The sequence below is a fragment of the Anopheles ziemanni genome, chromosome 2, assembly GCF_943734765.1.
Source record: "Anopheles ziemanni chromosome 2, idAnoZiCoDA_A2_x.2, whole genome shotgun sequence".
Classification (NCBI taxonomy): Eukaryota; Metazoa; Arthropoda; class Insecta; order Diptera; family Culicidae; genus Anopheles; species Anopheles ziemanni.
In genome coordinates, this window is record NC_080705.1 from 83,190,434 (window position 1) to 83,215,691 (window position 25,258).

At 43.4% G+C, this 25,258-nt stretch overlaps 3 protein-coding genes across 3 annotated transcripts; 2 read left to right on the forward strand and 1 right to left on the reverse strand.

Moving 5' to 3' along the window:
• Window positions 1–14,416: 14,416 nt before the first annotated feature.
• On the reverse strand, window positions 14,417–15,053 carry LOC131294553 (uncharacterized). The gene is made up of 2 exons (XM_058322597.1): window positions 15,007–15,053; window positions 14,417–14,940 (listed from the first exon to the last, which is right to left on the reverse strand). Exons 1-2 carry the CDS (start codon window positions 15,051–15,053, stop codon window positions 14,523–14,525), a joined length of 465 nt encoding a protein of 154 aa, XP_058178580.1. The 3' UTR covers window positions 14,417–14,522.
• A 285-nt stretch (window positions 15,054–15,338) lies between these two features.
• Window positions 15,339–16,365, forward strand: LOC131294554 (DNA polymerase epsilon subunit 4). Its single transcript, XM_058322599.1, has 3 exons — window positions 15,339–15,772; window positions 15,843–15,932; window positions 15,998–16,365. Exons 1-3 carry the CDS (start codon window positions 15,376–15,378, stop codon window positions 16,261–16,263), a joined length of 753 nt encoding a protein of 250 aa, XP_058178582.1. The 5' UTR covers window positions 15,339–15,375; the 3' UTR covers window positions 16,264–16,365.
• Window positions 16,366–17,126: 761 nt separating this feature from the next.
• On the forward strand, window positions 17,127–23,372 carry LOC131282668 (CTD small phosphatase-like protein 2). The gene is made up of 6 exons (XM_058312193.1): window positions 17,127–17,253; window positions 19,177–21,041; window positions 21,215–21,603; window positions 21,672–21,791; window positions 21,862–21,964; window positions 22,037–23,372. The coding sequence occupies exons 2-6, from the start codon at window positions 19,182–19,184 to the stop codon at window positions 22,100–22,102; spliced, it is 2,538 nt and encodes an 845-aa protein (XP_058168176.1). The 5' UTR covers window positions 17,127–17,253; window positions 19,177–19,181; the 3' UTR covers window positions 22,103–23,372.
• Window positions 23,373–25,258: the final 1,886 nt, after the last annotated feature.

Sequence of the window (25,258 nt, forward strand, 5' to 3'; positions counted from 1 at the left end):
CAATGGACGGCTTCGCCTCGCTCGCCTGCATAAACCAACCAGCGTCAATCGCCTCGAACGCCCAAACGGTTCCATTCACACATTTTTCGGCTCCTGCCAGGATCATCCCGTGATGCCGCGAAAATGCAACCAAATGGTATGAAAGGGCAAGTTTTCTGTCTGTCGATAGGAAGTGATGCTCTGGTTTTGGAGCAACCATTGTGTACGTTTTCCTTTTTCGCGGTTCCTTTCGCGATTTGCGTGAGTCTCACTGCCCGTGTGTGTGTATGTGCATGCATTAAAAAAAGGAATAAATTAAATGAAACCCCTTCCACCGAAACGTGTTCCACGAAACTGCAAATGGATGATTAATTACAGAGAAACCGTTAGCCTGGCATCAAAGTATGCGCCTTCCGCGCGTTCGATGATCGTTTTAAATTTATGCAGCGTGCTTTTTTTCCTTCTTTGGTACGATGCTGCTGCCTTTTAATTGATGGTTCCTTTGTTTACGTTACTAAGGACCAGCCATTTTGTTGCCTTTCAGCGTAAGTTTTGAATTTCGTTTAAAGCACCAGATTTATGGGAATCGGTTGTAGTTTTTCAATTATGTTTTCTACACTTCGAAATGTACGTTAAGAAGTTATAAACTGTTGAGGTTTAAATTGTTAATTAGTTTAGTAAACTTCATATCACGGTATGATGAAAATCTATCCCAAAAAAAACCCCCTTTCTTCGGAGTCGCACAGTCGGTTTTCGGAAACCTGATAAATGAAAAAAAACGGGACACTCATCAGCTTTCTTTATTCAGCGCTGCCATTTTTGGTGCGCGGCTTAATATTATGCCATTATTCGCCATTTTGATGCCGTGAATAATGTGGCGAGTGAATTGTAAACCATCCACGATTCCATTCATCGATTCGTTGACATCCTTTTCGACCCGTTTTAATAATACCTCCCGTCTTCTGGCCCGATGAATGACCCTGTTGGACGAAAGGAGCGTTTGCTTCGGTTTTTGTTTTTCTTTCTTCACTTATCTTGTCCCGCTTCGCCTTTCCCGCGCGGTAGCCGAACGCGTTGTAGTTGCAGCGTGGGTCCCGAAATGCACCGCCCTTAAGATGCACCACGAGTATTTATTTATTGATAATTGATGGCTGACTGCCAAAAATCAAAGTCCGACAGACAGCCGCCCCGCGAGGTTCGGGAGCTAACGGGGGTTTTTTTTTATCGAGCGTCGGGGGATGCTTTTCTCATTCGTCCACTTTGCTTTTCGCCATGATCCTGTGCATCCGTCCGTGTGTGGTGATTAGCGGAATGGGAAAAATCAGGAGCGCGAAAACAAAGCATTTCCGCACGCCATCTCCTGCATTCCTCTGCAGGCCGTCCTCGAGGATCAAACTTACGCCGGGAAGGTGTGGAATGGCTTGAAACATCGGACGTTTCCGAGACGTTAAGCGACCAGGAGCCAGCTCCAGAGTGTGTGTCTGTACGTATGTGGTGTCGTTAGCTCTTTTCTGCCAACTCGAAGGACAATTCTTGTCGCGAATCGGATTTCTTACCACAGCTCGTAGCTACCTTGGCCGTAGATCTCCCCCGAGTAAGAGTGTTGACGGGGGAGGAAGAAATGAACGAAATTATAATTGGATTTCTTTTGTTGCAACTACCACACACACACACACATACCTCTCGACCTCCGGGCGAAGGAGGAGTGCTTGTGGAATTGTGTTTTCCGCGTCTGGGGATTTGTCTCTGTCGTCGCGGGGCTATTGGTGAATTTATTAATCTCAGCCCTTTTTGTAGCTCGCCTCGCAATGAACCCATTCGTTAGTGAAGGTGAATTTAAGAATTAATGCGGATCAACCCGGATTCGTTTAATTCATTCCATTCTGTCTGCATAACAACATCGATGTAAATCTTTGGCGTTGCGTTATTCATGTAATATTCACCGTCGTGGTGGGAGGTTTTGAAAGACGTATGCTTCGAACGAGTTCTTGAATTCATAGATTTAATAATGGTAGCCAACGGTGGCTTGCCTAAGAACCATTAACTGAACAGTTTAAATATTTTACAGAAAAGAGTTATTGATTGTTGGTTGCTGGAAATAATTTGTTAATTTTCGGTTGCATAATACAGTGGTGTCCGCAAAACTCCCCACAGTTGATCTTCCAGTCCAAATCTAGAATTTATCCGTCAGTGTCACCGCGACAAGGAACAGATCATGTCACTTTTTGACAGCAGCATCCGGACATTTTTTCCCCCCTTTCGTTCTTTTGTGTCATCACCACAACAGTCGCCCACCCCGTGCGCCGGCCTCAAGGCTACTACAGTGAAGCTCATCTCACAAGCATCCTTCTGTGTCAAAGGTGGTTCCGTCTGGTCTTGTTGATTCTTTCGGTTTGGTTTTGTTTTATCCCATCGTCCCATGCGCTCCGACCCCTTCCGGCCCACCGCCAACCGGCGCAATTAGCATAAATCCTAATATACGTTTTTGGGGAGGTTTCCTTCTTTACTCTCCCGAAGCTTATCGGATCTCGGATGCAACTTGCCGTGCGTGTGTGTCTCGTTGCTTTCACGTCGTTCCACAACACGGCAAACAAACGAGCAAACGAACGCACAAATAAGGTCTTATCGGTTGCGTCGGTTTGTTGCATTTGCGCTCGGACTCTCGCTTGTCCGACACCAGACCGCCGTCTGTTGGCGGTGTGGAAAAACTCGGTTGTGGCCACTCCCGCGACCGAAGGGACCCAACATCTCCGTTCTGATCTCCGACGGTCGTCGCGTTAGAGACAGATTCACTCGGGCATATTTACAATGTACAATTATCATACCGACCGGGATGGCCGGACGTTTTTTCCCCCTCTCTCTCTTTCTCTCTCTTTGAGTCGTCACCACCAAGCTCCTTTCCCTACCCCATTCCCAGCCAACGTGTCGGACGGCATATCACGTGGTTCATCAGTGGACCGAAATATCCGCATATCAATTAGCGTCGATAATCTGTAATGTAAATTAGCTTCCAACGGCTGGCTCGGCAAGAAGATTTCCGAACCCGATTAGAGTCCTCAACTGCCTCAACACCACACGTTCCGATCGCCATTGTGCGCTACTTGCCTCACTCCAGTGTAACGTACGTGACGTTACTTTATTTTTCAGCCGTTGTGTCAAATTAATAAGTTAAATCTGTCCCTGAGCTCGTCAAATCTGGAGCGCTTTCGGTTCTGGTGTTTGCGATTGCAATTAGCGTCCGAGCGGGCACCGAAATCCCGAGCATCCCCCTCGGATGCTCTCATTTTACGCTTGATTTGGTCATTTTTCGTTTTCCCATTTTTTGTTCCACTCCGCCCTTGGTTTCCAGCGCAGTTATTCTTCACGTACGATGTTAATTGAACAAATCTATGTGCCCGATACGTAACAGAACGGTAGAAAATAAATGGTAACGAGTGATACATTGGACGGAAATGACTTTTCAATTAGAGGCCCAATCTTCTTGTGGTACAGAGTACAGAGATCGCCGTAAGCTATTCTATTCCATTTGAAAATGTTCAAATAAACTTCTATTGGAAGGATTATTAAAGGACTAGACAAAACTTAAGTGAAGGAGAAGGAATGCAAACGAACAAGAAATTAGATTAATTTAATTCAATTGCTTACTTTTGTGACTTGTTTTTGTTCATATCATTACTTTTTCGTAAAACTTTCCTTATACTCTACCGCCTTTCATGCCGTGTTTTAATCGCCACACCGCTGGAGATCAACGATTTACTTTTCCAAAAGTGCCTTCTATCATATTATCATTTGGACAAATGTGTTTTCTCACATTCAAATAATTAAATTAAGGTAAACATTCTCCAACACCTCCCGATCAGTGGGGCTCGACAAGGCAAAACTAAAGCATCCGATCGCATCGCGACACATTCCTAATTTTATTCGCAATTAAGTTGGAACGTTAATTATTTAATCTGCGGTACTCTTATTTCCCATCATGCGGGTATGTTTCGGGCGGTTTTTTTTTCCTTTTCGGTACGAAAAAACTTGCTGATCGGTGGAAATAGTTGGGAAGAAGAAAACGGTGACGTGCCGCCGATCGGTGCGAGACATTTTTGCGCGAGAAATCATTGTCGGCAACGGGGCCCGCGCCACGGCAAAGGAAAGCAAACCCCCCCCGGTATGATCAGCCGGCGTATCTGCAATCTTTGCCTGCATATCCTTCCGCAAGCACTCGAGAACGCGCAAAGCTGATCACGGTTTATTCGCAGGGGATGTACACAGTAGATGTTGCTAAATCTGCGTATGGACAAAATTTGTAATATTTTTACATTGCCAACAAATGGTCTCGATCTATGCTTGACTGAAAAACATTCGGGTACATAGCTGCTGTTTGTGTTGTAAATCTTATCTATATTGCATGATAATATTGAAAGATGTAAATTGGATACATTTACTGTTTGGAATATGTCATGATTGATGTGCAAATTCGTTGTGAATTAAATTAACCGACTTCCTCGGGGCTTTCAACAGCATACAAATAGTTAGAGTACTAAAGCTCATTGTTATTGTATCAATGATAGTCTCATTTTGGACATGTCTTTCCTTCTGAAGCCTCCATAGTGCGGCTTGCGCAGAAAACAAGCTGCGCAGGTGAAAAACGGACCAAAAAAAAAACGGTGATGGCAAACTTGCTCCGGGGAGATGCAGCGATGCCCGTTCTACAACCAACACAGCCACCCGGCTCCAAACTGCAGGCCCCGAGGAGCAGCAGATTGTTGCCGTTGTGGCTCCGTTGTTCTTGTCCGTGGCCGGCGAGCATGGTGGCTTTTGCTGGCTTAATCCTGCCGGATCGATTCGCGTCCATAATACGACCCTGTAGGTGTAATTTATTATTCAATAATTATCGAAATAAGTTTACCATGTGTACTGGGGGCCCGCGCAGGGACGTTTTCGGTGTGTTTTGCGTTAAATTTCTTCTCGCCTGGCCGACCTCGAGGGCGAACGTGGCCTGCCGGTTTACTTTTTGTTTGGGATTCGTCGCCGCCAGACGGGCAGGCGTTGCGGTGTTCGGTCAATCGGGCCTAAGTACACCCACCACCATCATGTGGAAAGATTGCGATCGACGAGGACTAATATGCTTTGGTTGTGCCTTTTGCTGTCTGCACTCCCTTCATTACTTTAAAATATCGCATTGTAATATGCATTGAAAAGTATTTTGTGGGTCTTACAAATTTTTGCATTACAGGGCACTATTTCTTGTTTAAATGCGAAAACCTTATATTCGCGTGTCAGCATCATAACACATTATGGCTGTAACTATAATACTACTCCAGTATTTATGACTTAGTTCATTTCAAACATCAGTTTTTGAATCAAATCTGTTTTTTAGCTAATCTTAAAAACAACATAGATGTCGTATCCCGTTCAATAAGAATTTACTAAATCTTTGTATGTGCTTTCGATTTCATATTTTTGTCGACAAATATTCGAAAAAAATTGTTTTCCTTTTTCATACTACGTCAGTGCCGAAAAAAGTAAAGTTTAAAACCCTTCTACTACCTGAATTCATTACAAAACAGTTTCAAACAAAAAGATCAATTGGTACAAAAAAACTCACAGTAAAATAGATTTCCCTAATTTTTGAAGCAATAATCACGGATGGAAAACGTAGAAAATATCGTACATAAGCAAAATAAACCCTACATAATCTTATGAGAACGTAGGTCTGGGATTATTTTTTCATCATCAATTAGTATTTTGTTTCCCATTTTCATTCCGAAATAGGACGAAATAAAATAAATTAAATGGGATCTTTGCATATGCCTGCCTTTTCTTCCTAAGATTGATCACTACTCATCTTTATCCACTTTACCAATCAGTTTCACGTACTTGAATATTCATGGTGCATTTGTTTCCCGGGAGTATGGTTTAATTTTTTCCCAAAATTATCCAACCATTTGCGTTCTTGCTTTTATCCGTTTTTGTTTAAATACAAAATTCATCACTCTAACAATTGTCAAACAAACTATCGCGCATAATGAGCGTAGAGCTAAAAGAGATTAGACCATCAATATTCATTAGATTTTCGTAAAAACCGAAAACCGCAGACCGGGGTTTGCATATGCTTGGCCGTTCTGTCATCTGCCGGCTAGCCCGTTCCCGCAATCATTGGATTTCGACTACCTTTTGGCGGAGGATTTGGGGAGAATGAAATGTGAAAATGGTGGAAATGATGAAGCAAAAGCGGTTCGGTTTTGTAATATGGGCTCGAAGGAAACTGTCCGGCGGGTCGAGCTTCGCCATTCGCGAGCATCGGAATACAATGGAAATAAAATAATTCAATAAAGAATATAGAAATAATGCGAGAAAAATATAAATAATCAAGGCTCCACGAGAAGGAGCGTCTGGCGAAAAGCGTCCGTAATGGAGGGGTGGGGGTGCAAGAACTTGGGGGCTGGTGAAAAACTATTTTACATATTGAGTTCGTGGCGAAGTGGGGCAGGGGAAATGGTATCGGAAAAAGGCGCATGTGGCCATCTGATGCGCCCGCCAAGGCTCATTGCAATGCAATCGCTGGCGATGAATTGTCAGAGCCAGGATCGATCGGTGCGATCCTCCCGGTCGGCATGAAACCACTGGCAAGATGGCCATTATTATGCCCTTACGGAGTACGGTCAGTTCTTGCCCGTGCTTGATTTGCGTCGTTTTCTTGCGCTTTACGCGGCGAAATCCCCCGCCTGTCTCCCCGCGCGACACACGTTGCGTCCCGTTGCGTCGCATTTATATTCGAATGCAAACGTGTATAAATACATACAGGCGCACCGGTGCGGGAGATGGGATGGGAAGGATCGAAGGCAAGATTTATGCTGCTTAACGCATCACGCATCGACGCTTGCCGACGAGGCGGCCGGTCTGGCGGGATGAGCGGGAGCTGGGAGGAGCTGTGAATTGTGCGAACGAACCTGTAAATCTTGTCCTAAACTATCGACGAATCGATGCTGAAACAGCGGACGCGGGACGCGGCCCCACGTCGTGTCGTACCGGCGGCTTTGTTTTGCGAGTAATACTGCGAGCAGCTACGATATCGGGCTAGGAGTTGTGGTGGGAAAACGGAACTAGGGTCGTGGAAATTCACGCTCGGTGAGAATTTAAATTGAATGGTGCGAGTGGTGGAGATTCAGTTTCGTTTATTTTCTAACGACGCTCATAATTAACATAATCTAATGATACAAGACTAACGTTTCGATGGTTAAAAAATAACTTATTCTTTGGTCGATTAAAATGAACTGGAATTTGTGGTGAACAAATGGACACGTTTGTGGAAAAAATAATGATGAGAAATGGTTCAATAAAATTCAAACAAAATGGAGTAATTCAATCATGAAATTTCCATCTCACAAAAATGCAGTGTGGCTATCCCTCAATCTGGTGTCGATATTCGGTGAAGGACTTCCAGTAGCCGATCGGGGTTACGCACACGATCGATGGGAAGTGGAAGCGATTGATCGACCCACCGAAGAACGCTGATCAACTATTGGTGGAGTGATCGCCTCCCGTTGAACGCCCACTGGGAAATGCCGTGTAAGAACGGTTCGAAGGAGGGCACGAAATCTGAAGCATAAAACAATAATGACTCGTACGACCCCGGCCACGATTCGGTGCCATGTTGGTGTGTACGTCGTTATGTACCTTAACCCTTGGCTGCGTGTTTGTGAAACGGACAGCCTATGGTTCATTTTACTAAGCGTTTTTTATAGACAACAGCGTATAAGCTATTTTATTTTCATATTTGGTTACACTATGCACCAGTTTGCGTTACTTTTAATAATTTATTTTCCGAATCAGATGATAAATTATTAAAGTTTTCGTTAGAGGGTTTAGCGTACCTTCACCTCCTACATGAAATAGGTCTGATCGTGAAAAGCTCGACAAACCCAGGACCCAGGCCGTGTGTTTATCTCCTCCTGGTGACACTGTGTGCTCGCTGCGGCCTCAAATCCTTCCATGCGACTCGCGGGAAGTTCACCACTAACCCCGGTCGGGCACAAGAGCGAACGTTGGGCCGGGAAAATCGGGAAACACAAAACAGGACCGATGAGTGGCAGCGGTTTACAATAATTTTGAAATAAGTAAGAAGTTGATGGATTCCACCCGGGCACCAGCCGACCTCACCGCACCGGGACCTACGTGTAGCACACGTAAAACCAGATTTATCCAACATGGCAAAATAAGGAAATGCCCGATAATAAAGGTTTCTTATGGGCAGCTGAACCGAATACGTTTATGGTTTTGGAATAATTTATTCCACCGGCGAACGGACAGACGGATGGACCGGGACGGGCTTGTGCGAGTGAACCTCCGCTGTTGGACTGCACATGGTGGCCAGCATTATTCGACTGCCTCTGCGAATGCAACTGCGACTGGCCTCCATATAATGATGGTGGTGTTGTGCCGTTCGGTGGCGGTGGTGCTGGGGTCGGTCGCGGCGATGGTAAGATTAATGCAAAATTAAAGGATTAACTTCGTGTTTGGTTCTTCGAGCTTCGAAACCGGGTCCCGTGTGACAATGATACTGCACCGAGTGGCGTAGGGAAGCTTCTGTTCTCTCTCCGCCCGTCCGGTCGCATTGCGATCGTTGCTTTTCATTTGCACACACCCCATTACCGTGGTGACCAGGCGAGCAAGGGATGTGTTTGATCCGCAACGCCAGTACCAGATGAAGAAAATTCTCAATTTGGAAACGGGACGAAAGAAAAAAAGCAACGTTGGTCCAGCTAACTTATTTTGCCGTCTCTTTGTTTGGTAATCAACCTGGCAGGAATTATTCTTCGCATGTGTTTTTGTAGTCTTGAGTTTAAAGCTTTCAAGATATACGCTCAACTTCCTTTTCTTCTACTTTGGGTTTTGCTCAAAGCACGATTATTTACAGATTTCACTTAACCTGAATTTTATTTTCATTTGAACCATTTAAATATGGATGTTTTGCTGATAAAAGAACATAAAGTTCTGTCTTTTGTAAGGTTCCTTGCTGATCGAGAAGAAGGAAGTGCAGTTATTATCTAGTTTTATTTGAATTTTCTTTCAAATTCAGATTCAAGGCAGATTCTCTAGCCTGTTTGTTTGGATTGGTTAAAAATTACTTTACTATGTATTTACTTAAAATAATCAGTATATCTTAGACTTCATTTAATTTTGGTAATTTTACTATTTAATCTGATTTTCTTTTAGACGACTGATGGTGTTTTTTTATGGATCAAACAACGCTAATGATTGTTCATTTATCATAGTAAATAAGGTTTATGGAATGATTTTGATTCATATTTGTATGTTTAACAACTATTTTAAAGAAAAACTACAAATACATCCCCAGAGAAATAAATATATTGAAGAGTATAATATCATATACTCTATATACACTCTGAATAGCAAGAGTGTAAAAAACTATAGTATGTAATAAACTAATTTATTGGTGATATTTTTCTTTTTTGATTTTTTGAGATGGTGACTTAAAGCAAATCATGATCAGTGAAATCAAAATTGGAGTGAGAATCGACAAGGAATGAAACTACAATTTTGTTTGTTTATCAAATTAAACGGTAGCTCAGAAAAACTGCATGACGTTTCTTCAGTCTGTAAATGATTTTTAGAATCTAAATGATTTTCTAAAATCACGCAACAAAACATGTCTATCACATATTTTTCTACATTGTAACTAAGTATCACTTTGAAGTATCAAACACCAGGTCGGTTAAAGTACAAAGCAATGAAAGCAAAACTGCCTCTAAAAATCATTGCAAGCGAATTGAGTTATGGATCACGTTACCCCGTCATCCCGACATGCCTCCAAGGCCCCGAAGCACGGCACTTTCCCGCTTCAACGTCCCACCGGGTTCGTCGCTTGCCAATGGGCGCTGGCCGGAATAATTGTCCACCGGGGTAATTACGTTTATTTTCACCACAAACCAACCAATCATCCTAGTGCGGGGCTTGTGTTGCCCCCCGGACGCAACCGCGGACCGGCCGACCGTTCGGTCCCCTTTTCCAGGGGATTTTATTTTGTGAATTACCATCTCTTACCGTCCATCCCTCGCTCCCTACCTACCCGTGCAGTTTTCCTTCGGATTTTCCTGTTTCTTTTTTTCTTTTGCATCACTCCGCTTTTGATTTTGTTACTTTTCTCACCCATGCCCGTCACTCGTAACTCTTTCGCTTTGGTGCGATTTTAATCCGCAACGTTGACGTGACCTTTGACGAGCGGGGAAAGATATACCAACGATCCAATATATGCCTGTGTGTGTTTGTGTGTGTACAGAAGGAAAGAAGGTTTTCTGTCCAGTTCCGTTGCATTTTTCCCTCCACCGTTTAGGGCTTTTCCCGCCCGCGTAAGTGCTTTGACTTTGATTTTTGCTTATTATTATTTATGCTTCATTTTGCCATCTCCCGCACACCATATCGGCTCGGTGCATATTATTACGAAGGGGTGAATTATGCACTTTTGCAGCCCGCGGGGCAATGCGAAACCCCATGGAAAGGGGAGCGCGAATGCCGGGCGTGACGTGCGGGGCAGGGCAGTAGGTCCATGTGGTTGACCGAGTGGCATTAAGGATCGGCTCATAATTTCTGCACGCTTCTTCGATCCCTCTGCCCCCCCGTCCGTCCGTCCATTTTCCCCGGCCTTGAAGGTCCTGGTTTCAGTTTTAGTTTCGTCGCTTGCAGCCCTTTGCCGGTTGCCCGGTTGCGATGAGATGTAAAACAACTTGGTGAGCTTCATCCGTCCGAATGGGTTGTACCTATCTTCGGTGCTGTTAGTTTTAGATTAAGATCTCGGAAACGAAAATTAGCCTGAAATAGACGAAGCACGGCTATCAACACTCCACCTCGACCCCGTTTGATCATCTCTGCTAACCATTTTCGCCGTGGTTAAACGTTTTCATTTGCACGCAAGCATACTATCAGCTTCCAGCGAGACGTGCATCGTGTTTGAATCGGAAGATAGCAATGGAAGTAATCAGATTAAATAAAACATTACAAACAAATAAAGAAAAACCCCGAGCATCATCGAGCTGGGAAATCAACAACTGGGAATGCTCCGGACTCGGGTGGAATTTGATCGATACCTCGGATCCCCGTACCCGCCACCAATTGACCACCCATTCGCGGTCGGTATTGTCCGATGGTTTGCCACCACCGCCACCCACCGGCTCCTCCGGCCGATCCAATAATGATCTGGTTCTGCGGGACCGGCAGCAGCTGATAGGAGATGTTGTTGGCCGTGTTTAAGCCACCACCACCACCACGAACGGAACACAGTTGGCTTTGGACACGATCGCGCTGGGCTCTGGAGAGTACCCGGGATGGGTGGGTGTGATGAGACAGCGGCTGCCCTTAAGCATAAATTAAAGAAGAATTTTACCACGGACGCGGTCGATCAGTGCCCCGGACCACGGATGGGATGCAACGGAACGGAGAATGATGAAGAGAAAGAGGGCGCGAGAGAGAAAGAGAGAGAAAGTGGGGGGGACAAGAGAAGGAGCGAGAACGAGGAAAAGACACCCATTAATAAAGGCACCCGCGCGCCCCGGTTCAATGGTCACACTTAATGGCGATGGGGTGCGGTGTCGGTGTGCGTTCGGGGAGAGGATGGGTGGTGAGGAGGTGGATTTGTGGTGCCCGTAGCCCATTCCGGGAATCGTGGGCCCTACGACGGTGGAACGGGGTGGTGGTGGAAAATGCCGCAACAATAATTCCGAGCTCGGTGGCCGCGGAGCGCGGGGGGATGAACCTGGCGGCGGTTCGGTTAAGATCGAATAAAGGAAAACTCATTAATTTTCTGCTGGAGCAAAATTATTTTTCAATTTAAACACTCGTGCGTGAATTTTGTAAATTTCCCTCCACTCCCTCACCGATCGTACCGACTTTTGTTCCCTCCTTCTCCTTCGAATGGAAACCCGTTGCGCCAATGTCGGTTTTAACCACTACCACCCACAAGCAACAATCTTTTCTTATTTTTTTATTAAATTAACTTATGATTATTTGTAAAAAATGGTCCCAATCGTATTTCAGTGATACTTTGCTTAAGCCAATTAATTTCATCGATTTTGTACCAATCGTGATTGGAATCATATACCTGCATTCGTTAATTTATGCTTTCATTTTCCATTCATTTTGAATTTCATAAATTCCTACAATTACATACACTAATGTAGTTGAAACCGTTATTCAAACGCAATCTTAAACTTTGCTACTACCAATCAGTGAAGCAGCTTGGATACCGATTCTGCCAGCTAACTCTATCTTTTACAATAACCAAATTAAAGTTCGTTTGAGATTTTCAAAGTTCTGCTGTTTATAAGAACCCTCTTTAAAGTCTAGTTAAACTTTTAACTCGAAGTACGACAGGAAATATTCCTCAATATTCTCAAAACCCCGTCACTGCTCGCGATCAACAAATTCGTACGATCGTTTGGCAACGGTTTGGCTGGCTCACCCTTTGGCCGTGGAAATGCGTCTCGAATTGCGCTCCCCTACCATGACCGTGAAGATATTGCTACCGGGCCGGGGGGATTAATTTCATTTCTGGCGTACGTCGCGCTCTCATTTAGCTTCAACGCTTTGGTGAGCCTCGGAATGGTTTCCCCAAGATGATGATTGTGAAGTGCGTGTGTGTAAGGAATTTTAACTAATTTGAAATCATTTCTTCTCTCATTTACTTTCATGCGGCCCCTCCGGTACATTCGGAACTCATCGGCGAAATCAGATCGACGGCAAACGAGCGGAATGTAATCGATTATCTGCGGAGCCACACTATCAGCCCCATCCCCCATTTCGGTAGTTTCGTGCTGGCCGCAAACAAACCCAAGCCGGGGCCCAACATAGGCAAAAAGGGGACCGTATTCCTGGATTGGATTGGTTTGCGGATGGCTCGAAATGGCCAACTGGAACGCAACGAGGCGCTACCGTAGCAGAACGTCGACTTTGCGACACCGGCATCGACATCGACAACTCCCTAAAACCGTTCCGTTATTGATCGAGGCTCATTAGCTTGAAGTTTCGACTAGGGACTCGTTTTTGCTATCACTTTGCCTATTTCTTCCACAGTACATTGAAAGCAATTACACGTATAGAGATCCTCTTCGGAGGAAACCCCCGTCCCGAACGAATCAAGCGTGACGACAGTACTGCGAGGATACTTTCGTCACGTTGCACTCGTTGGGAACGGTCCATAGGTTAAGGCAAGCAATCATCCAGAGCTAGGAACAGAGCACGAAGGAAGGTGAACGGTGGTCGCTTCTGATCGATCGGGTTGTGCCGTGGAAATATTGCAGCTTAGATTTTCCATTTTCATAAACATAAAACCCAGACACCGTATCCATTGCAAGTAACATCAACAAGATCAGATGGAAAAGGGAAGATGTAAGTTTTGTATTTCCCCGTTTTGACCCGCATGGATCACCGTAGCGGTAGCCAGTTTAACCTTCCGTCAGTTTAACACTTCTGCACATAATAAAATTCAATTCGTTTCTTTTGTCGTTCAAGTTTGATGGTTTATATGGCAAGTGTTGAAGATAGACATTAAGAATGTTTGCTTTTCGTTTCTGATGCCAACCGTGGGAACGAAATGGTAAAGGAACAAACACATTACATTTGATGCGAGGATATAAATTATATGAATAGTATAGACTACCTAGCCTGTTACGGTGCATGAACGAAGAAACTGTAACTTGGTCATTTGAGGTCAAACGAATCGCAACATCGGAGACAGTCGGCCGGATAGCAAACGTTTGCCGAAGCACATACACCAAAATGGTGACTAAACAATCGTTTTAATGTTTGCTAGCAGCAACTACAAATTAGTTTATAGGCATGATCAGTGGGCAGGGAAACAAGTGCTTCCCTACGGACGTGTATAGGCATGCAAATCAAATACTACTATTACTACGAAACGGCTACTTCCGCAGCCTTTCCTTCCTTTTTTTATAATTCAAACTATTGATACATGATGACTTTCATACCCCGCATTTAGTTCGTAAGTGTACAATACAGTAGACAATGATGTGAAGTATACACAAAGGCAAATAAAAATATAGTTTACAAAACCGCACCCAATCGATGATGTAGAAACAAACCGATTGATGTAGTTATTGTTGAAGAATCCCACGTAAGTATGCACAAATATGTTTGAAAGCGTTCGTCCACTTTGTACGATTATGATGTAATAAATATTTTTTTCTACTGATGAATTTTGTAAGTAATATATTTTTAACTTGGGGTAGTTTGTCAATTCCTTTTAGCACAATAAGAAAAGTTTTAGATTTTTTAAATGCTTTTCTTAGTTAAATTGTTTACTGTGCTTTTGTTGAAAATTAAATACAGTTAATTTAAATATCATATTTCGATCATAACTCGAGGAATTGACTTTTAAAAATAGCACCAATTGCAAATGAAGTGATGGTTAATTCTATCAACTGTGTTAGGTTCACTATTTTATTTTATCGCAGTTGATGTATCCATTTCATCATTATAGGATCTATGCATTTAATATACAATTTTAAATATTCTTTTCAATTGGCGGCTTCGAAATTCATTCCAAGCTCTTGCATTCGCCTTTCGATGTCCGCTGTCGATAGACCATTTTCTTTGTTGTAATGGTAGCTTATAATTAATTGCTGCTCTTCCAAACCCGGCACATGCTCGAAAAGAGATCGTCCCAATCCTTCGTCGATGTCGTTTTCCTCGCGTAAAATACAGAAGTAGATGAGGAAAATCGCAACACTGAAGTTTACCACGTACGGCTGGAACCACGGGACGTCCTGACCTTTGGGGCCACTGCGGCTTCGCTGTGCCGTCCATCGGGATGCCTGGCTGCCGAAGTATTTGATCGGTTCGTTGTTTACCTCTTCCTTCGGAACTTCCTGCCTTCGGAGGCTAGCGGTTTGTGAGAAATTAACCGATTGCCGCAGCAGGATGCTTAAATTAGTGCTGGAAAGAAAACGAATCAATGGATCATATGGAAAATAACTACCATGTGTCACAGGTTATACTCACTGCTTGAGGAACGGTAATAATCGACCACAGGCTGAAAGTTGTGCCATTTTTACTGTATATTCCAAGTTTTAATGAAGATCTTTGATGAAAAGACCTATGTTTTGCGGCTAAATTACACAATGTTATGACAGCACTTTGTTATGGGTTTTTATGCAAGGTTATTACAATATTACATACATTGGTTTTTTGTATTCACCTTAATTTTATGCCGAAGCGAACCAAAGAGTAAGAATTCAACCATTGCCTTATAAACATTTCTTTTTATTCTCCGTCACAGAGAGCGACACGAACAGAGCTCGTATTGTTGTTGTGTATTTTTATTGTCAGTTGTAAATTGGCGCCACGATTCGACACAATTTGTTTGGAAAAATGGAAACAGCTCACAACTCCGAAGATTTGTTTGCATCTCAAGACGACACAAGCTTGCGGGAAGCACAAATTGCTGCTGAACCTTCCCAGCTAAACACTATTGGGAACAACGAGCCAACAGGCCAACATAAAAGAGCCAACGGAGAAGAGTTCCATAACACGGTTGAAAATGAAACACCCGACCTTGTGTTTTCCGAGGATGTGGACTTTGGGGAGCACAGTGAAAAACAGCAGACTGCATCTGAGCCAGAAAGCGGTACCACGGATGCGGAGGTTCCGAATTTGGTCAAACAACCAGCTGAAAATGAAGTTGATTTCGAAGCTGACCTCGAGGCCGAACTCGAAACCGAACTTGTAGATTTAAGGATGGAGGCAGAGGAAGAACGCACCAACAAAGGTACATTCTACCAATGATTCTATTACTATTTAACTTCTTACAACATACTTTCTTTTGAAAACAACCGCAGAATCTGCTGATAATGACGATGAGCTTTTGAATGAATTGGGCGAACCCATCGACGTGGCGGATGGAGAAAGTGCTTCGAAAACCAACAAAGGTACGTATGATCGAGGGCTGATTTTTGTAGAATTTAGTTAATATACCTCTTCTAAACCATTTCAGAACTTTCAGAAGAACGACTGGCACAGTTTCCTTTGGCACGCGTGAAACAAATAATGAAATTGGATCCAGATGTAGGAATCGTATCTGCGGAAGCGATATTTTTGGTGACAAAGGCTGCGGAACTGTTTGTCCAAACACTGGCTAAAGATACCTACACCCATACGATAGCTTCTAAGAAAAAAACGATGGGACTTAAAGATGTGGAGTTAGCGATTGAAAGTATTGATTCGCTAATGTTTCTAGAAGGGATGATGAAAGATAACTGAATATAAACAGCACCCTCTTTCACCGATCTTGTTGAACATTCATAGGGCGACTATTTTCATATTTTTGCTCTGCATGATTTCCCTTCCGAACAGCAAGACGAAACACTTACACTCTTATCCTTATTTCGGGTTTTCTACAACTTTTCCTCAAGAGTAGTTGCAAAGCCAATTTAGTTTCCTCTGTAGCTCCAAACTCGATAGGCATTATTGTTCAGTGTTCCAGAGCACTTTCTATCGATAATTCACATAGATCTCATAAACATCATTAGTAAATTTTTCTTGTTGTTTCTTGCGGGAAGTAATGAAACGTGGAAGAGTGATTTAACTGGTTTCATTTTCCAATCAATACGTAGGCCAGTAATGGATACGATATATTTGTAATTTTAATTTAATGTAATGTGAAAGTTTAGCAACGTAAAGCTGTTATGGGTTTTTGTTTAATTAATTTATGTTCAAACTTGAACAACACGTTCAACATTTAAAAGAATGCACTTGCGAGAGCGAAACATTACATGAAAGTAAACCCAGTTTAGTGCAGAGTAGATCATTCAAAATAAGCTTATATTTATACTGATAATAATAGAAACAGGCAAGAAATTTAGAACAAGTAAATAATTTAACAAACATTATAGAATTCATTGTTTTCTCAAGGTTGGAGTGCTACGATTGGTGATAAAACACGCATTTGTGTTAGTGATACCCGGTTCGGCAGCAGTTAACCAAGGTGTTCATGCAAAGCTGTGAGCGGCCAAGATGCTTTCAATTGTGGTGAAAAGACTCACAAAAATGACTTTGTGAGCTTCGTGTGAGCCCCAGGAAAAAGAAAGAAGAAAACAGGAAGAAGTTTGATGTCAAAAGAGTAGCCATTTTAGAAAATCAAAACAGTGAAAATTCTCGGCTCTTCGCGTGAAAGCGCAAAAGAAGGTGCAAAAGTTTGTGTTGTGTCTATCGAAAATGTTTTGAACTGATGGAAAGTGCAAGCAGTGCAAGGTAGGTGCAAAGTTTTATTGGTGCACGCTTAGTTTGTGGCAATATTTGCGATCGTTCGATTTGCCTGTTTGGAAGAGTCTTTTTCGCCGCGAAAATTGATGCCGTGCGCGTCACAGGTTGGGTGGGGGTGTTGAAACCAGAAACATTTGTTTATAATCAAATTTTTGTTTATTGTTAGGACGAATGGTCGTAAGTAACGCACGCATTCGAGTCGGGTAGGGTGTGCAAGGAACGAATCGACACGATGTGCGTGAAACTAAGCTTTGTCCTAGCCGAGGAAGCTGTGGCGTACGTGCGGAAGCGCCGATGAAAATTAGAAAAAAAATCTGTCCAAGCACCGAACTCAAACGTGATTTAAGAAGCGGGTGCTTGTTCGGACAGGTTCCTTTGCCATTCAGTAGGTAGAGGGGGAGGTAAAAGACCGCTGCGGGATGTGTGTGGAATGGCGTGTATTTATTTCGCACGCCAAACCGCGAAAAGATGGATAAAAACAGAAATCTTGTCGTTTTTGTTTGGTGCATTCTCGCGGCACGCTCCTTCCAACAACCAACGTTGCGTGCTAGCTCTCGCTCTTTAGGTTTCTCTTCTTTGGTATCTCGTTTTCGCTCCCGTGCGCTGCCGACAGATTTCATTTTCCTTCTTCCTCTTTTTTCCATACTTGATTCATCTGTTGCCGCGATCGGTGGTGGACTGTGAACGTGTGCACGAGTGTGTGCGCTTTTCACCTGATTCTTCGTCCAATGCACACCACTTTCGCTGCAGCATAGGTGCATTTTCACTGTGCACCGCTCTCACTTAGTTCCGGTGAAATTTCTCCATCGCTCTGGAAGTTAATTGGCGCCGTAAAGAAGCAATTGGGCCGGAGTATTTTTTCGGTTTGCTAGTGGGTTTTCGACATTTCAATCTTAGGTTTGAAATATTGCCCCAAACATTTTTAATCGACACAGGAAAAACAGAGTTTTGGCCAAAAGAAGCTTTTTAAATTTTATAAAATATTCGCCCACAAACAATGCATTGGCGAGATAAAAAAATCAACAAATCATATGAATTTTAGTTCGCATAGCGCGCATTGCAAGAGAGGTTGCGTAGATTACTCACGTTGATAGTTCTATTATTAGATTGTCTCGTTTCATACCGACTAGTAGATGCACGCCGCTCGGAACAATGTGTTCTGTGGATAAGAAACGAAAAAACATGTTTTTCTGCTGGACCAGCGGCCGATGCGGATCAGGAGTTGGCAAACATTTTTCTACGAAGCAGGAATTTATTTTATGAGCGCAATTTATTCGTTTGCTTTATAACTATTTATGCAAAAAAAAATTTTTATTATACGCATGACAAATTAATATCATGCTAAATATGTCTTCATTTAAAACGTAAGACTATGTTCAACAAGATTTAACTGGTTTAAATTCATTTTCTATAATCATTGTTTAACAATACACAGAATATACTTGAGATTGGTGCTTCGTATTTATTATTTTTATAAACGAAAAACACTTGAGCTCCCCAGGTGCCGGCAGCAGTTTTCGCGAACAGAGGTTTGCCGACCCCTGATATAGATGCGACAAAGTATCGCTTCAGAGCAGGCGCACTACCATCGATACCGATTGTATAGTACGGCCGCCAAATAATTGAAATAACAGGAGAAGCTGTAGAAGACGGAATATTCTAACTGTCAAACGCAACGGTGACGGTTGTAATATTTTTAAGCGATTTCAAATGTTTCTTTTATTCGAATATTAAATCGATCAATGATAATGATGATTCCTATGGTAACACCGTGTCGATAGAGTCGATGCTATGAGTTGATTAAAGAAGGCCGAGAATGAAAAGTACACAGAATATTTTCAGCAATGTATTGTTTTAAATTAGTGCCTATAAATCACGCTTTTATTCTAATTCGGCAATTGTGTATTTCAGAAATAATGTGGCTGCGAAGCGAAACTAGAGATCGGCGTCTGCGCTCAAGCAGTGTTAGAAGTGCGGTCAAATTCAAATCATCACTCAAAGTGGCAAACCAGCAGAGAACCAGGAAGAGTGTTTCCCTAGAGCTTGTGTCGTCGTCACGCCGCACGTCGGGCACCTCCTCGTCGGTTCCCAGATGTCGACAGGACGTGTCCACCACATCCACCACGACGGCGGCGGCGTCGAAGACGACGGCTCAGGCAAGAAACGGGACACCTTCCCCTACGGTTGCGCCAAAACCAACCAGGGTCGCTAGTCCCCGGCGCACGTACAAAGGGACTCGAACTCATCGCGCCACGGCTACTGCGAGCGGTGGCAAAGCGAGCAGCCGGGAGCCGGTAGTGGCAATTCCTGAGGACTGTAAAGAAAACTGCTGGCAGGATAGTAACGATCTCACACTGTTCGACGGGTCCACCGTAATCGATCAGAAGCACTTCGTGGAGGTGCCCATTCCCTCTACCCATCACAGCTGCTCTCCCTCGACACCGCAGCAAAACGTTCTGCCCGATCCCGGTCTTAACTATCCCTCCCGAGAAGCGACCGACGAGGCGGTTGGGGGAGGGTTGGGCTCGAAAATTGTTACCGACGAGCTGGGTGCGCCCGAGGACGCCATCAATCAGTTCGGCATCATTTCGTACGATTCCAACAAGAACACACTGCTGGACCATCATCCGGCACTTCCATCGATCAGTTCGTCTTCGTCGATGCTTCCGTCGCAATCGCGCGAAGAAGAAATGGAACCATTCAACTCCAAATGCATCACAGAATGCGACAGCACGACGGAGCTGGGTAGCGAGGCAACGACATCTGGGGTCGTGGGGACGAGTGGACATTGCGGCGGGGGTGGAATCGGGGAGGATACAATCCTACCGTCGACCTCCGGCGGAGGCTTTTGTGTCAAGTCAAGTGCAATCATCATATCTGCGGCGTCGCTGGACGTTGTCGTTCCGGAGGTGGACTCGACCACAGACACGATCGCACCGGATACGTCTACGGCGGATCTTACTGGCGATGTAATCGCCCCCTCCTTCCCACTCAGCAACTCACCAATCGGGTCATCCGGTCCAACGACGATGCCGTCGGCGTCGATGACGTCGTCGTCATCGCTCTCGTCATACTCGTCATCCTCATCTTCTTCTTCCTCCTCGTCATCTTCTTCATCGGCTTCCTCGTCGTCTGGCTCGTCGCTGGCGGTATCGATGACCGGTTCCTCGCTATCGTCCAACTTCCAGTCGGCCGCCTACAGCAACTGTTCTTCGCTGTCTGGCGGGTACGAAGAGCAGCCGCAGTCTAGCTACTCCCCGAGCCAGACGGCAGCCGCAGTGGCCGCTGCCTCCGACCTGATTTCCATGTTCGACGAGGAACACTACAAAAACGCCACCGACCTGGGCCAGTACAATGATTTCTCCTACAATGCGCTGTTGACGCAGGCGTTACTCAGCTGCGGCGATGCGGCCGCTGGTCTCAATTTAAGCTGTGGCACCTCCTCCTCGGGCGTAGACAATCTGAACGAGTCGGCCTTCCTTTCGTCCCTGAACACGACAGCTATCGAAAATCTGAAAGCACTCACGTCACTGTCGGGCCTGGGAGGTGGCCCGTTGGATGGTGGTATGCTGGATGAAGGGGCCAGTTCTAGCTCGTCGAGCGGAGGAGCCACCTACCTACCAGAATATGGGCAACAGGGGCAGCTGCAGCATGGAGGTATGGTGTCGGAGGAATCATTGATCCATAACATCGAGTGCAATGAAACGATTCCTATGTGTGGCGACGAGAGCGGCTCTACTATGCAAATGGACAACAACGAGTGTATCGAGATGGAGGTAAGTGTGGAATTTGATAAACAAAAGCTTTAAATATGAAAGGTGTTGTGGTTACTAAGGCACTATGGTTACTAAGATCTTCTTAACATGACTGACGCAAATACAAAAGCCAACTGTTCCAATCATAGCAACCTGTTTTCAATTCACTCCATTTTCCTCCCTACAACGCACAGGAATCGAACGATGGACAACATGACGAATCGGCGTACAGGTTCGATCCGTACTTTTTCATCAAGCATCTTCCACCGCTGACCTGCGAGATGCGTTCGAAGTGTCCGGCCCTGCCACTAAAAACCCGCTCCAGTCCCGAGTTCAGTCTCGTGCTTGATCTCGACGAAACACTCGTACACTGCAGCCTGATGGAGCTGTCCGATGCGAGCTTCAAGTTCCCGGTGCTATTCCAGGAGTGCAAGTATACGGTGTTCGTCCGCACCCGGCCGTACTTCCGCGAGTTTCTCGAGAAGGTGTCCCAGATCTTCGAGGTGATTCTGTTCACCGCCTCGAAGCGTGTGTACGCCGATAAGCTTCTCAATCTGCTCGACCCCGATCGACGACTGATCAAGTAAGACTAGTGGTGAAACTTGTGCGATAAATGGTTACTTATATTGTTTCCAATCCCTACCAACACAGGTACCGTCTCTTCCGTGAGCATTGTGTCCTAGTCAACGGCAACTACATTAAAGATTTGACGATTCTCGGAAGGGACCTTTCGAAAACTATTATCATAGACAATTCTCCGCAAGCTTTTGGGTAAGTGCGTTATCTGTATTCCGATGGGTGAGTGATAATTAAATTCTGTGGTTTTCCTTCTTTTTTACAGTTATCAGTTAGAAAATGGTATCCCAATTGAGAGTTGGTTCGTCGATCAGAGCGATTCGGAGTTAATGAAGATACTTCCCTTTTTGGAGCGTCTGGCCGAGATGGTAAGATTGAGCTTAAAGTTGGTTGCCTTTCCATTGCCTAAACTGTGTTCTTCTCTTCCCCATCTTATCTAGCGCGAAGATGTTCGCCCGCATATTCGTGAAAAGTTCCGACTTTTCTCGTACTTGCCTCCGGACTAAAATGTTGAAATGGCATCAACCTGCACGTTCGGTTCGTCGGGAAGCGATTAGTTAATTTGACAAGTTTATTCTTCACGTAAGCACCTTTAAAGCAGCAGCAAACAAACATACACACGATATGGATCGTGTTTTTTCAAAAACTATTATCGTCCTTTGAATTCTTACTCTAGTAGTATTACCCAATATGGTTAGTTTAAAACGGAGAAATCTCGTAACAGTAAGCATTATACGGCGAATCAAATCACCGTCGAAAGTGTGTAAAGGATGTAGCAGTAAGGATGATGGTTTACATTTAAAAGTGTATGACGACGAAGAAGACGATACTTGCACAAGCACAGAACAAACAATCTATAATGGACATCTTTAAATAACTAGTAAATATCAAAGCATATATGTTCAAAACAAACTGAACGAAATTACTACATGAAATATCCTACGAATTGAATCTGGTGGAACGGCATAGCCCAGCATAGCTAATTGATTGATTCTTAACGAAATATATTCATCGCACTATAGAGAAGGCTCGGCAAAATAACTATCGGTAAAACAAAAGACACAGAACAGAATTGGCTTTTGCTGATGGGTGGTTAATTTGAACGTTCTGTACTTGTTTGGACAGAAAATTAACAAACGAGATAGCCCCACTATTGCCATAAGAAGCGGAGAAGAATTTTCACGCAACTTAGTAGAAACCGATGCATTAATTACGCAAATGATCAAAAACTGACATGAAATCAATATTTAATACACACTTACTCAAACCACATAATGTACTTGTAAGAATGGAAAGTAATATTTAACATAACCACAGAGATAAAATGCAAAAGAAAATGGTACCAGAACAGAACAATTTATGTGTAGGAGAGATAATAAGAACGAGTAGGGTGAGGAGAAACTTGAGATAGGATTCTTCAGTCAGTTGAGTCGGTTAAGTGGTTCAGTTGTATGGTGAAATTTCTGGTTATATTGTATTGCAATACGTAGATGATAGAGGTAAAAAGATGATTATTCGAATTTGATTACGATCGACATTGTTACATGGTAATGTTTCTTCTTCCGTTGGTTTATATTATATATCAATTAGATGATAGTGCGTAACATATTTTTTAATTTATTACCACATGATTATAACGTCACCAGCCGATGTACAACGTAATTGTATGATATGTTTACGAAAAGCAGCAGCAGCAGCCGGGTTGTGTTGTATAAGAGCGGAAAGGAAACGAATTAGGAGACTTTAATTTAAATAATATTATATACTGGTAGCGAACTTGCCCCCTCTCTGCTATTCGTGTGTGTTGACTGTGTTGTGTTTGTCAGCGGGACACATTTCTTTCGAAATCATTCTTTACACCAAATGTTGATGTACTTGTTACGAATGAATGATATCAAACACAGAGCACCATTTTAAGCTACCTTTCCGCGCGCCGCCAGCCTAATGCATGCTTAGTGGTGCGTTTCAATTGTCCGCTAGTTGCTAGTTGTTAAATTTTGCTTCGTTAGAATGAGATTCTTTAGTTCGGCGAAACAAATCTGTTAGTGATGACGATTCGGGGCCACTGAAAGGCTCACGAATTCCTTCTTTTTTTCTCTTGGCAGCCTTCACGATTACGAGTGGGCTGGTTGGCACGAATCAAAATCGAGCTTTCGGGTGTCTTAAGCGTGTGCACCTTTGCCGCTACCTTTCAACTTCCATTTCAAACTATTCTTTTTACCTACATTTTTTAAGACATTGTACTGAAGAGATTTGTTTCATATATAATAACAATAATAAAACATTAATTTCTCTATAATGATCATTCCTTGTTTTGCATTATGCTCGCGATGACAAACCTGTAAACCTGAATAGTGGAAGTTATAAATATGACATAGGATTAGAAACGTTTCGGTTCCAGCGAAGTTTGCCGAACAACATCATTACCGAAAATGACGCTTGCTATGATTTAACATTTACAAACGGACCGAAGAATCTGGATCTAATAAGAGAAACGGTATAGAAAATTGGTCCCTAGCGGTATAGAGAACCTATAACCCAAACAAAGATAAAAGAAAACTTTTCCTAAAACATATTTTGTGTGTCACAAACGTACTCGAATGATAAATTATATTTTACTTTCACTGTTGTAAAATTCGTTACAACAATTTTAATCAGATGATACGTTGAAGTTGATTTAAAATCTCCCTGCTCGGTATGGTTGGTATGGAACACTATGGTTTTAAATTTGAAAACACTAAAAAAATCTTAAAAATTTTATAAATTATCAGTACCATGATTTAAACCCGCTTCTTAATATCACAAGACAGTCTTTCACTAGAAGCATTATTTGAAATTGTGATCATAAGCGAAGGGTACATTGGAATGCGGAAGTTGTGTTGAGAAAAGGTGTACCTTTGAGAAGAGTTGCAGTTTTTCTTGACGAAAAAAGAGTGTATGATTGTTTTTTTTAAATTTTCCTTTGGTTAGTTTTTCGGATAGCAGTCTTAACCCACGGACCAAACGTTTCATCCAGTGTTGTTTATTTAGTGCATGGTTTTTATTCACCTAATTTTTAGTTGTGTGTTTATGTTTGTGTGTTATAATCGCTTAGCGGGAAACCAAAGCCAATTCAACAATCAATTCGCATTAAAAGTCCTCCCCAATAAATCGTGCGGTTTGGAATTCTGCCCATTTTGATCATTCCTAACCGATTGTAAAACGGAAAACGGTTGTGATGGGATTTTTTCTTCTGTCTCTTAATTTTGTTTAGTGTAACTGACAATACTGTCGTTAGGTTGAAATACTTTGCGTGTAGGTTTTAGTTACTTGTTTTATCGCCATCCGGTTGAGTGTTTAGCGTCGTTTCCAAGTATCATAATTTAGTTTTCTCCGCCGTAGGCGACAATCGTTCCTGCGTCCACGAAACAATAATTTTACACAAATACACACGACAATAAACACGTTTGCACGCATGTGCTAACACCACCACCGGGGGATTTCGTTTGTCTCCCGTATGAACCCGGGTAAATTGGAATAATTTACCCTTCTTAATTTACCCATCCCCTCCTCCCCATCGTGGTCGGTACTGATTTGTTACTTAGGCGTTAATCAGAGTGGTTGTTGTGCAAGTTAGACCGTGAAAGGTTCCCCAATTTTCCCCGGACACCAAACGTTCGGAG

What these genes read in the sequence shown, in the direction of transcription:
- LOC131294553 (XM_058322597.1), bottom strand. Translation starts at nt 15,053, where the DNA reads ATGGCACAACTTTCAGCCTGTGGTCGATTATTACCGTTCCTCAAGCA. An exon ending in TTATTACCGTTCCTCAAGCA is followed by an intron (nt 14,941 to 15,006) that starts GTGAGTATAACC and finishes TTTTCTTTCCAG; the next exon opens with CACTAATTTAAGCATCCTGC.
- LOC131294554 (XM_058322599.1), top strand. Translation starts at nt 15,376, where the DNA reads ATGGAAACAGCTCACAACTCCGAAGATTTGTTTGCATCTCAAGACGAC. An exon ending in GGAAGAACGCACCAACAAAG is followed by an intron (nt 15,773 to 15,842) that starts GTACATTCTACC and finishes AAACAACCGCAG; the next exon opens with AATCTGCTGATAATGACGAT. An exon ending in TGCTTCGAAAACCAACAAAG is followed by an intron (nt 15,933 to 15,997) that starts GTACGTATGATC and finishes AAACCATTTCAG; the next exon opens with AACTTTCAGAAGAACGACTG.
- LOC131282668 (XM_058312193.1), top strand. Translation starts at nt 19,182, where the DNA reads ATGTGGCTGCGAAGCGAAACTAGAGATCGGCGTCTGCGCTCAAGCAGT. An exon ending in ACGAGTGTATCGAGATGGAG is followed by an intron (nt 21,042 to 21,214) that starts GTAAGTGTGGAA and finishes TACAACGCACAG; the next exon opens with GAATCGAACGATGGACAACA. An exon ending in AATTCTCCGCAAGCTTTTGG is followed by an intron (nt 21,792 to 21,861) that starts GTAAGTGCGTTA and finishes TCTTTTTTACAG; the next exon opens with TTATCAGTTAGAAAATGGTA.